This window comes from Amphimedon queenslandica, unplaced genomic scaffold (assembly GCF_000090795.2).
Source record: "Amphimedon queenslandica unplaced genomic scaffold, v1.1 AMPQUscaffold_12291, whole genome shotgun sequence".
Lineage (NCBI taxonomy): Eukaryota > Metazoa > Porifera > Demospongiae > Haplosclerida > Niphatidae > Amphimedon > Amphimedon queenslandica.
The window spans coordinates 5,314-16,246 of record NW_003547471.1 but is presented as its reverse complement, the minus strand read 5'-3'; the positions used below and the strand labels follow the sequence as shown (position 1 = coordinate 16,246).

The window sequence follows — 10,933 nt, the reverse complement described above, 5'->3', positions numbered from 1 at the left end:
TAGGGAGCATCAGGTGGTACTGCTGGAGCTACAGGAGGCACTACAACAAAAGGATATCATGATACTTGAGAAAGATAAGGAGCATCAGGTGATACTGCTGGAGCTACAGGAGGCACTACAACAAAAGGATATCATGATACTTGAGAAAGATAACGAGCTACAGGTCAAGGATAGGGAGGTAAGGAAGAAGCATAAAAAGCTAAAAGAAATGAATATGGAGCTGGAGGCACTACAGGAGGGTAGGGAGCTTCAGCTAGGGGTGCTACAGGAGAAGGATAGGGAGCTGCAGGAGAAGGATAGGGAACTACAAGAGAAAGATAGGGAGCATCAGGTGGCACTGCAGGAAAAGGATAGGGAGCTACAGGAGAAGGATAGGGAACTACAGGAGAAGGATAGGGAGCATCAGGTGGTACTGCAGGAGAAGGATAGGGAGCTACAGGAGAAGGATGAAGAGCTGCGTCAGTCTCAAGATGCAGTTCGTAGGTACCAGCAACAAGCAGAGCTTACTGATGATCACTGGGTTATTAATAAAGATGAGGTGACTTTAACAGATGAGGAGTTAGGAAGAGGAGCTTATGCTGTCGTTACAGTTGGAATCTTTAGAGGTTTAAGAGTAGCTGTCAAGTCACTTCATACTATCATCATCTCAAATTATAATTTAGCTCTCTTCTCTAGGGAAATGACTGTAGCATCACAAATACGTCATCCTAACTTGGTCCAGTTTATTGGTGCAACTAGAGTGGGTAATCCTCTCATCTTGACCGAGCTGATGAGCACTAGTCTTAATCAGGAGCTGCAGAGAAACCAATTAACCAATCAACAGATTCTGAGTATTGCTCAAGATGTAGCTTTAGGCCTCAACTACCTTCACCTGTTTCAACCACCTATTATTCACAGAGATGTGAGCAGTCCTAACGTATTATTAAAGCCTTGCACTGGGCCTGCTGGTTATGAAGCTAAAGTAGCAGATTATGGTACAGTTAAAGTAGTGGAAGCTACCACTGCTAGGACTGGCACTGGTCCCTATATGCCAGGCAATCCAGCATATGCTGCACCAGAAGCTCGTGATCCTGATCAACACAGTCCAGCAATGGATGTCTACAGTTACTCTGTTCTCCTTATGGAAATGAACTTATGTCGTCCACCAGAAATGGAGACAGCAAGAAGAGCACGACAATCTGGTAGTGTCTCCTGGTCTGATATGAAGTCTCTCATACAAAGAGGACTTAAAGTTGATCCTAAAAACCGTCCTACTATGGCTCAAGTATTGGAGTTTTTGAAAAGGATTAAGATTTGATTAGTAGTGGCTGCTTAGCCTTAAATAGTTTTAAAACTTGTATACTTTTAGTTATTTGCTGTTCTGCTTATTATATTTCTATCTTCGGTTTTTAATTCTCTTTTGATTTCTTTTTTCTTTTCTGTTTCTTCTAATTTTAAATATTAATACAGACAAGATGTGATGTTCATGTTTCGAATGCTTTGTGTAGATAAATACAATGTCTTCTGCATATATCTACATGGTTAACGGAGTTTTTAATTAGGCATGATCTCATTGATCGATCTGAATCTATAGGAGGTGGGGCTCCCGGCATATCTCGATCTCTCATTCTCTAGATTTAAGGCTCTAGAGCTTGGCAGTGGGTCCATTCATGGCATCACAATTGCCCAAGACTACAGGTAGGTACTTATTGTTACTATTCCAGTGATCATCTATTATCATATAGATGAAAGAGCTGCTCACTGCGCTGTATCAGTTGGTGATTCACTGTATGTGTGGGGTGGTGATCAGGCTGATTTACCTGAAATACATGATAGTGAAGAGAAGAGAAGGATCACTAGTAATATACAGCACTTTACTCCTTCAACTGGTCAATGGATCACTAGAGGTACTACTGGTACTCCTCCATTAGGAGTCATTGGATATTGTTGTACTGCAATAAATGATCTATTGTATTATTTTGGGGGTTATTGTGGTCATGATGACTGCTATCACAACAGTATTACACAACTGGATACCATTAGTCTTCAATGGACAGAAATAGAACCAACTGATGCAACTAGACCAGTTATGAGGAGAGGCGGTGGTGGAATGATATCATTTGAACATGATGGAGTACACCATTTACTAATGATAGGAGGAAGAGGATCTAAACCAGCTTTACAAATACCTCATTATAAATATATTGAGTTACCTAGTGGAAGATGGCGTACTAATGAACACTCAATGTATAATTTATCATCAAGTAAGATTTTATATTACTGTTTGAAATTATGTTAATAATTTTAATTTAGGAAAATGGAGTAATCCTTTAATCATTGGTCAGTGTATACCACCTGCTTATGCATTTATCATTGAAAAAATCAACAGCACTAGAGCTGTTCTGTTTGTTGGACGAGAGACTGATGATGAATCTGAGAATACTTTTAGTGACAATAATTATAATTGACAATATTTATTTATCTCTCTCCTTCCTCCATTTATTAATTAGGTAGTAAAGATCATAAGACCAAGTGAAACAGCTGGCAGATATGTCACATACAGACTTGTACAATAAACACGATTTCAGTTTTGGAAAATTTATTATTAATCAACCACACCTTTAAAGCTTTACAATATCGATATCAAATCAATACTATATGATAATGATATGATCTATGGCTGGGTATTTTAACCACATAGGTAATTTTCATTTTGCTTTTTTCTTCAAAACACAGAAAACAGTTTATTTTACTGCCGGAAATGCCCCGCCCTATACGTTACTATTGGCTATGGCTGACTACACAGTCAAATCAATGAATTAAGTCTGATTTGTATTTTGATACAGCCCTGACTGCATCATTGTTGGGCCATGCCTGTTGCTCTCAGCTTCCTGTGCAGCCACCAGCCAGGCTACCCAAAATCCTTGATACCATACAGGGATGCGTCGGGTTGAAATCAAATCAGATTAAAATTATTTGCTTTGTAGCTGGCTAATTGGTATTAATTTTGCTAAACAGCCTGGTACTGTCGCTCAGCTATGTCATTCAAAAGTAAGGTGTTACCAATCCATTATTGTTTTTACTGTCAATCATAGATAAACCGAGGAAAAGAGCCTATCACCGCGCTGTATCGATAGACCATTCACTGTATGTGTGGGCTGGCCATCATAATAAGTTGCCTGCAGTTCATGATAGTGCAGAAAAGAGAAGGATCACTAGTTATATACAGCACTTTACTCTTTCAACTGGTCAATGGATCACTAGAGGTACTACTGGTACTCCTCCATTAGGAATCATTGGATACTGCTGTACTGCAATAAATGGTGTATTGCATTATTTTGGGGGAGAGTGTGGCCATGACGACTGCTATCATAACAGTATTACACAACTGAATACCATTAGTCTTCAATGGAGAGAATTAGAACCAACTGATGCAACTAGACCAGTTATGAGGAGAAGCAGTAGTGGAATGATATCATTTGAACATGATGAAGTAGACCATTTACTAATGATAGGAGGAGGAGGATCTAAACCAGCTGTACAACTACCTCATTATAAATATGCCGAGTCACAAAGGCTGAAAGGATTATGGTGTACTAATGAGCACTCAATATATAATATATCATCAAGTAAAGTTTTATTGTTGTTTGAAATTATATTTATAAGTTTAATTTAGGAAAATGGAGTAATCCTTCAATCATTGGTCAGTGTATACCACCTGCTTATGATTTCATCATTGAAAAGATCAACAATACTAGAGCTGTTCTGTTTGGTGGAGTAGAGACTGATGATGATGATACTGTTACTAACAATATTTATATATTAGAGATATCAATCAGCACTGTGGTATGTTAAATTATGTGTATGCATACTATATGTCATTATTAATTCTATTATTAGTCCTGGCAGTGTTCAGTATAAAGAAACCTGAAGCAATAGACCAATGGCCTGTGGGTAGATACGCTCATGCAGGTGCTATTATTATAACTAGATTAGACTGTCCTATGCTAGTGATAAGTGGTGGGAGGGATGAGAATAATGACACATTAGATGATTGTTGGATCTTTAACGTCACTCAACATTCCTGGATAAAGGTATGTACAGTGAGATACATGTAAATTATTAATTTATTTCTATTAACAGTTAGATGTACCTCACTCTGTTAGTGAGAGATGGGGTCATTCTCTCTCATCATTCAGTATGAGTAGTCCTCGTTATGTCTGGATAATAACTGTTGGAGGAAAGTGTCCCTCTGATTCCAACTACATCACTAAACCTAATGTTGCCATGTTAATTGAACTAGGTCAGTATAGTTGGATGATATACTGTATAGCCACAAAATTTTGAGGCAATAAACTTTCGCGAATCAGGCCACAAGTCTTTTTTCATGATTTAACTTTCATGGTTTAAATTCCATGATTGAAGCCACACCCAAGAGAGCCATTTTATTAAAGTACACATGATTATAGGTTCAGATGGATAATTTTAGCAAATTAACTGTTGTGGATACGGAAAATCTGCAAAACCAGTGAAAATTTTACCTTCGAAATTAAGTGGCTATACGGTATTGGTATGGGATTAATTGTATGCATCTGTTTTAGTTACTAACAGTAAAGGAGAGTGGGCAGTAGGTGATACATTAGATACCAATGGCATGAATAATGAAGAATACAAGAAGAGGTATCAGCAGCAACTACAAATAGGAGGAACAATATGGTTGAAGGAGTACCAGAAACCAAGAAAAGGAGATACAGCCGATATTGAGCAAACTGTACAAGCTCTTATGAAGAGTCTTGAAGAGAAGGAGAGAGAAGCACAAGTTTTTCATCAACAGATGGAGCAGAAGGAAAAAGAAGAAGTAGAGAAAGATCAAGAAATAAGAAGATATTGTCATCAGCTACAAGAGAAGGATATGGAGCTACAAGAGAAGGATAGGGAGCTACAGGAGAAGGATAGGGAGCTACAGGAGAAGGATAGGGAGCTACAGGAGGCTCCTCATTCGGAAAGAAAGAAAGAAGAAATGGAAAAAAAACTAGAAGACAAAATGCTAGAGACAAAGAAATTTTTGGAACATCTGCAGCAAAAGGACGAGATGATTTCAAAAAAGATACAAAATTATAATTATGAGTTACAAAAGATGAAGAAGGAGCTAGAAGATAAAGAAAGTGAGATCCAAAAGCTAAATCAGCTGTTACAAAATAAAGACAAGGAACTAACTAAAAGAGACCAAATATTAAAGAAACATTTAACTCAAGGTATTATTTTAATGTACAGAACATTAGTTATATCCTTATAGATGAACTTAAAGGTGTACATGTTGCTGCAAAGAATTCATTTCTTATTCACAGTGAATCTACCCAGCTAGTTAACTGGGAGGAATATGGCATAAGGATAACAATACCACAAGGAGCAGTGCTACCCTCTGATACTGTACAGGTCACTATCACTGCTCTTATAGGAGGAGATTTTATATTCCCAGAAGACACTGAGCTTGTTAGTGCAGTATATGCTATAAATACCTCTAAGCCTTTTCTTGAGCCTGTTAAACTGGAGATACAGCACTGTGTGTCCATAAAAATACCTTCTCACTGTAATTTTAGCTTTGCCACTGCTCCTAGTGATAAAACACCTTACCAGTTTAAACTTGTGAATGGAGGAAATTTTGTCTCTAATGGTTGTTATGGTAACATTTATGTCTCTGAATTTTGTTTGTGGAGTCTAATAGAATATGTACGTACAAGCATCTCATTTTTTAGTAAGCATAATACTAAAGCTATTTAGCTTTGATATTTTTATTAGCTAATAAATCATACTATGGTCAAGTGGTACGTGAGGTGAGGAGGCCAGGAAGGGAATGGTTAATAAAGTTTTTGCTCTCTAAAGATCTTAATGCACTAAAGAAGGTATGTAATTAACTTGCAGTTTCCTGCGCATACATGTATATATATGACATATTTTTGAATTTATTTTTGACAGCATATTAATGAAAAATTCAAAAATAATGAAACAATAAACGATCTATATTTTTTATTTGAAGAGGAAAATGATTTTATTGAGTTTTGCTTTGATAAGCCATGTCCTAAGGGATGGTCAGTTACACCTTATGACACTCCAACAAAAGTGAGCTCTTTTCAAATTGTATTTGTATTATTATGGATATTTTTTCAATAGGTTAGTCAGAGAGCAATTGATGACTATGGCAGCATGTCTCCTCCTAACTTTCCACAACGCTTAATTAAAATCACAGCTGAACCTGGTGAAGGTGCAGATAAATATTTAAATTATCCTGTAACATTGAGAGGAATTAAATCTGATATTAAAAAATTAAACATTGTATTAACAACTGGTGAGCATCATTAAATAGTTATTAGTCAATTTGTAATATTTTTTACATGCAGTCAACGCTGTGATCTAACAATCACTTACCGCAAGTTATGGTATGTTTTTTAACTGTATAATTCAGTGTTTTGTGTTTTTCACTGTAATAGATCCAGTGGATGGTCCTACCAATCATGAAGAACTATTAAGTAAGTTACAATTTATTTTTTATAATTCATTTCATTATTTCCATAGATACCAGTGATCTTGTTGGCATACTTGATATACTAAAGAAGCATGGATATTCTGGTGTCAGTTATTATGATCTTGGTCTTCACCTGGGTCTGCTCCCTCGTACACTTAATGCTATTGATAATGAACGTGGAGATATTAGTAATCACTTCAGAATTTGTTTAGAAAAATGGCTGCAACAAGCTGATGATGTAAAAAGTAAAGGCGGTCCAACTTATGATACATTAATACAAGCATTGAGGAAGATAGGAGAGAATGCTGTAGCTGATGGGATTGAAAGAGAAAGTAAGGACTACTAATGATGACTATTGTTTATGTTTGAATTTCATCATAGCAAACAATGACATGGTTTTACTAGAAGTAGAAGCAAATCTGTAGGACTTACTATTTAAAACTCTCGCTGCTCCATTATATTTGCTTATCCTTTTGATTGTTTTTTACTGTCCTTTTCTAGTATTTATTTTTTAAATTGGTAGAAAATATAATTTTAAACTATACAACCAAGAGTTGGAACCTGAATCTAGTCTGAATTAGTTCTGACGACGTGGATCATGCTGGGGTTTGGGCAATCAGTCACTGTGACAATGCAATGATGAAATCAGTCACGGTACAATATGGTAAAGATTTGTACTGGATCAACAGGCATGATCCGCAATGATACCTGTCAGTACTGCACCAGTACTGAATCTACTGATATCAAACTTGATTCATGCTGACTGTGCCGTTATCACACCTAGATATTATCATCATTTTTTTGATCTGATAGCCACGCCTTTTAGTTGGAGGGGGAAAACTGCCTAAAAGGCTAGCTCGAGCTTCGCAGTGACTTATGGCGTCTAAGGCTACAAGTAAGTATTATTGTTACTATTCCAGTGATCATTTAAAATCATTTTAGATGAAAGAGCTGCTCACTGCGCTGTATCAGTGGGTGATTCACTGTATGTGTGGGGTGGTGATCAGGCTGATTTACCTGAAATACATGATAGTGAAGAGAAGAGAAGGATCACTAGTATTATACAGCACTTTACTCCTTCAACTGGTCAATGGATCACTAGAGGTACTGCTGGTACTCCTCCATTAGGAATGAAAGGATACTGTTGTACTGCAATAAATAATCAATTGTATTATTTTGGGGGAAAGTGTGGCCATGACAACTGCTTTCACAACAGTATTACACAACTGGATACCGTTAGTCTTCAATGGAGAGAATTAGAACTAACTGATGCAACTAGACCAGTTATGAGGAGAGGCGGTGGTGGAATGATATCATTTGAACATGATGGAGTACACCATTTACTAATGATAGGAGGAAGAGGATCTAAGCCAGCTGTACAACTACCTCATAATAAATATATTGAGTTACCTAGTGGAAGATGGCGTACTAATGAGCACTCAATGTATAATCTATCATCAAGTAAAGTTTTATATTACTGTTTGAAATTATGTTAATAATTTTAATTTAGGAAAATGGAGTAATCCTTCAATCATTGGTCAGTGTATACCACCTGCTAGTCACTTCATCATTGAAAAAATCAACAACACTAGAGCTGTTCTGTTTGGTGGACGAGAGACTAATGATGAATCCGAGAATACTTTTACCAGCAATATTTATATATTAGAGATATCAATTAGCACTGTGGTATGTTAAATTATGTGTACTGAATGTATGCATAGTTTCGCTAGTCAGACCATTCCCCAGCCTACAGTCAAACTCATTTGGGTCCATCCCAATGACTGTAGGTGGAAAGGATCTGGCTTGCGAGACTAATGTATACACACATCACACACACTAATGTCATTGTTAATGGGTGTGGTTATTTTATTTTATTTATTAGTTCTGGCAGTGTGTAAAAAAACCTGAAGCAATAGACCAATGGCCTATGGGTAGATGCTATCATGCAGGTGCTATTATTATAACTGGATCAGACTGTCCTATGCTAGTGATAAGTGGTGGGGAGGGTGATGATGATAATTTATTAGATGATTGTTGGATCTTTAACATCACTCAACATTCCTGGATAAAGGTATGTACAGTGAGATACATGTAAATTATTAATTTATTTCTATTAACAGTTAGATGTACCTCACTCTGTTAGTAAGAGATATGGTCATTCTCTCTCAGTGTTCATTATGAGTCCTCATTGTGTTTGGATAGTAACTGTAGGAGGATGTGTTGATAAGACAGGGACACTTATCACATACCCTAACACTACAATGCTAACCGAATTAGGTGAGTGTAGTAGTACTTGTTATACACTATGAATATTATTGTGTGTAATGATACATTTTTTATAGTTCTCAACAGTAAAGGAGAGTGGACAGTAGGTGATACATTAGATACCAATGGTATGAATAATGAAGAATACAAGAAGAAATATCAGCAGCAACTATAGACAGGAAGAAGAATATCGTTGGAGGCCGAGCCTGCGCACCAGAAACCAAGAAAAGGAGATATAGCTGATATTAAGCAAACCGCTAATGAATGAAAAGGATGAAGATTGGAGTTAATATTATGTTTCTTTGTTAGGTTTTAAATAAAAACTTTAAACTTTTTAAATAACTTTTATGTTCTGCTCCACATGCAGAGTTGTGGAAATTATAGCTCATGAATGATGAATAAATGAATTCTATTTAATACCACGGATACGGACTAAACTACTGCGTCTTTATGTTTTGGTGCACGGGTGGGGCTCGCACTAAGCCTAGGGCCTAGGCTGGTAGGACAGCTCCTATGGCGTTCAGAAGTAAAAGTGTTACCAATCCTATTTATTGTTTAATTTGTTTTTAACTGTCAATTCATAGATAATAGACCGAGAAAAAGAGCCCATCACCGCGCTGTATCGACAGACCATTCACTGTATGTGTGGGCTGGTCATCATAACAGCTTTCCTCAAATACATTCTAGTGCCGAGAAAAGAAAGATCACTTGTGATGTACAGCACTTTACTCTTTCAACTGGAGAATGGATCACTAGAGGTACTACTGGTACTCCTCCATTAGGAATCATTGAATACTGCTGTACTGCAATAAATGGTCAATTGTATTATTTCGGGGGATGGTGTGGCCATGATGACTGCCATCACAACAGTATTACACAACTGGATACCGTTAGTCTTCAATGGACAGAAATAGAGCCAACTGATGCAACTAGACCAGTTATGAGGAGAGCTGCTGGTGGAATGATATCATTTGAACATGATGGAGTACACCATTTACTAATGATAGGAGGAAAAGGATCTAAACCACCTGTACAACTCGAGGTACAACTACCTCATTATAAATATATTAAGGCACCTAATGGAGACTGGCGTACTAATGAGCACTCAATATATAATATATCATCAAGTAAAGTTTAATTATTATAATTGTTTGAAATTATCAAGTGTCAATTTAATTTTTAATTTAGAAAAATGGAGTAATCCTTCAATCAATGGTCAGTGTATACCACCTGCTGAGAGCTTCATCATTGAAAAGATCAACAACACTAGAGCTGTTCTGTTTGGTGGACGAGAGACTAATGATGGTGATAAAGATGCTATTACTAACAATATTTATATATTAGAGATATCACTCAGCACTGTGGTAAGCTATATGTATGTGTTCTGAATGTAGACTTAAAGTCTTTGCTAATTCCTTTACTATCCATGCATGTTTAGAATTGGCAGTGTATAAAGAAACCTGAAGCAACAGATCAATGGCCTGTGGGTAGATACCATCATGCAGGTGCTATTGTTATGACTAGATCAAATTATCCTATGCTAGTCATAAGTGGTGGGAGGGATAAGACTAAAGATACATTAGATGATTGTTGGATCTTTAACACCAATCAAAATTCCTGGATAAAGGTACCGTATAGCTTGAAATTTTCGTGGGTCGATATTTTCGTGGTTTGCTCCTAGTGGGGCAATTCGTGGTTTAATTTTCGTGGTTGACAGTTTACATAGCCTGTAAGGATGGCACTTCAATGATTTCGTGGGTTTAATTTTCGTGGGCAGCCCATAACTACGAAAATCCCGAAATTTACATTCCACGAAAATTTCAAGCTATACGGTATGTACAGTGAGATACATGTACATTATTAATTTATTTCTATTAACAGTTAGATGTACCTCACTCTGTTAGTAAGAGATATGGTCATTCTCTCTCATCATTCAGTATGAGTATTCCTCATTGTGTCTGGATAGTAACTGTTGGAGGATGTCAACAGTGTCCCTCTGTTTCCAAATACATCACTAAACCGAATGTTGCCATGTTAAATGAACTAGGTCAGTATAGTGGGATGATAATGGCAAGGGACTAACTGTATGTATCTATTTTAGTTACTAACAATAAAGGACAGTGGGCAGTAGGTACTACAATAGATGCCGATGGTATGAATAGTGAA

At 36.8% G+C, this 10,933-nt stretch overlaps 3 protein-coding genes across 5 annotated transcripts in view; 2 read left to right on the top strand and 1 right to left on the bottom strand.

Moving 5' to 3' along the window:
• The window catches only part of LOC109588094 (uncharacterized), an 8,822-nt gene extending 1,832 nt beyond the window's left edge, over nucleotides 1-6,990 (top strand). Inside the window, exons 7-16 of one of the 3 annotated variants that reach the window (XM_020004283.1) lie at nucleotides 1,671-1,677; nucleotides 4,706-5,234; nucleotides 5,276-5,734; nucleotides 5,779-5,882; nucleotides 5,956-6,099; nucleotides 6,151-6,325; nucleotides 6,378-6,416; nucleotides 6,468-6,506; nucleotides 6,553-6,834; nucleotides 6,884-6,990. In XM_020004283.1, the coding sequence (XP_019859842.1) occupies nucleotides 1,671-1,677; nucleotides 4,706-5,234; nucleotides 5,276-5,734; nucleotides 5,779-5,882; nucleotides 5,956-6,099; nucleotides 6,151-6,325; nucleotides 6,378-6,394 (1,435 nt within the window). In that variant the 3' untranslated portion in view covers nucleotides 6,395-6,416; nucleotides 6,468-6,506; nucleotides 6,553-6,834; nucleotides 6,884-6,990. Of the gene's footprint in view, nucleotides 1-13; nucleotides 343-429; nucleotides 1,411-1,670; nucleotides 1,678-4,705; nucleotides 5,235-5,275; nucleotides 5,735-5,778; nucleotides 5,883-5,955; nucleotides 6,100-6,150; nucleotides 6,326-6,377; nucleotides 6,417-6,467; nucleotides 6,507-6,552; nucleotides 6,835-6,883 lie in introns of those variants that run through there. The other 2 variants (XM_020004284.1, XM_020004282.1) reach the window with 2 other exon arrangements.
• LOC109588095 (kelch domain-containing protein 3-like) lies at nucleotides 2,877-4,212 on the top strand. Its single transcript, XM_020004285.1, has 5 exons — nucleotides 2,877-3,030; nucleotides 3,075-3,608; nucleotides 3,656-3,825; nucleotides 3,880-4,073; nucleotides 4,123-4,212. The coding sequence occupies exons 1-4, from the start codon at nucleotides 3,018-3,020 to the stop codon at nucleotides 3,898-3,900; spliced, it is 738 nt and encodes a 245-aa protein (XP_019859844.1). The 5' UTR covers nucleotides 2,877-3,017; the 3' UTR covers nucleotides 3,901-4,073; nucleotides 4,123-4,212.
• A 3,881-nt stretch (nucleotides 6,991-10,871) lies between the features above and the next one.
• The window catches only part of LOC109588093 (hippocampus abundant transcript 1 protein-like), a 4,584-nt gene continuing 4,522 nt past the window's right edge, over nucleotides 10,872-10,933 (bottom strand). Inside the window, exon 8 of the mRNA XM_020004281.1 lies at nucleotides 10,872-10,901. Within this exon, the coding sequence (XP_019859840.1) occupies nucleotides 10,872-10,901 (30 nt within the window). The remainder of the gene's footprint in view (nucleotides 10,902-10,933) is intronic.

Excerpts from the sequence above, each read along its gene's own strand:
- LOC109588095 (XM_020004285.1), top strand. Across the intron at positions 3,609-3,655 it reads AATATATAATATATCATCAA|GAAAATGGAGTAATCCTTCA; the intron begins GTAAAGTTTTAT and ends AGTTTAATTTAG. Across the intron at positions 3,826-3,879 it reads AGATATCAATCAGCACTGTG|TCCTGGCAGTGTTCAGTATA; the intron begins GTATGTTAAATT and ends TTCTATTATTAG.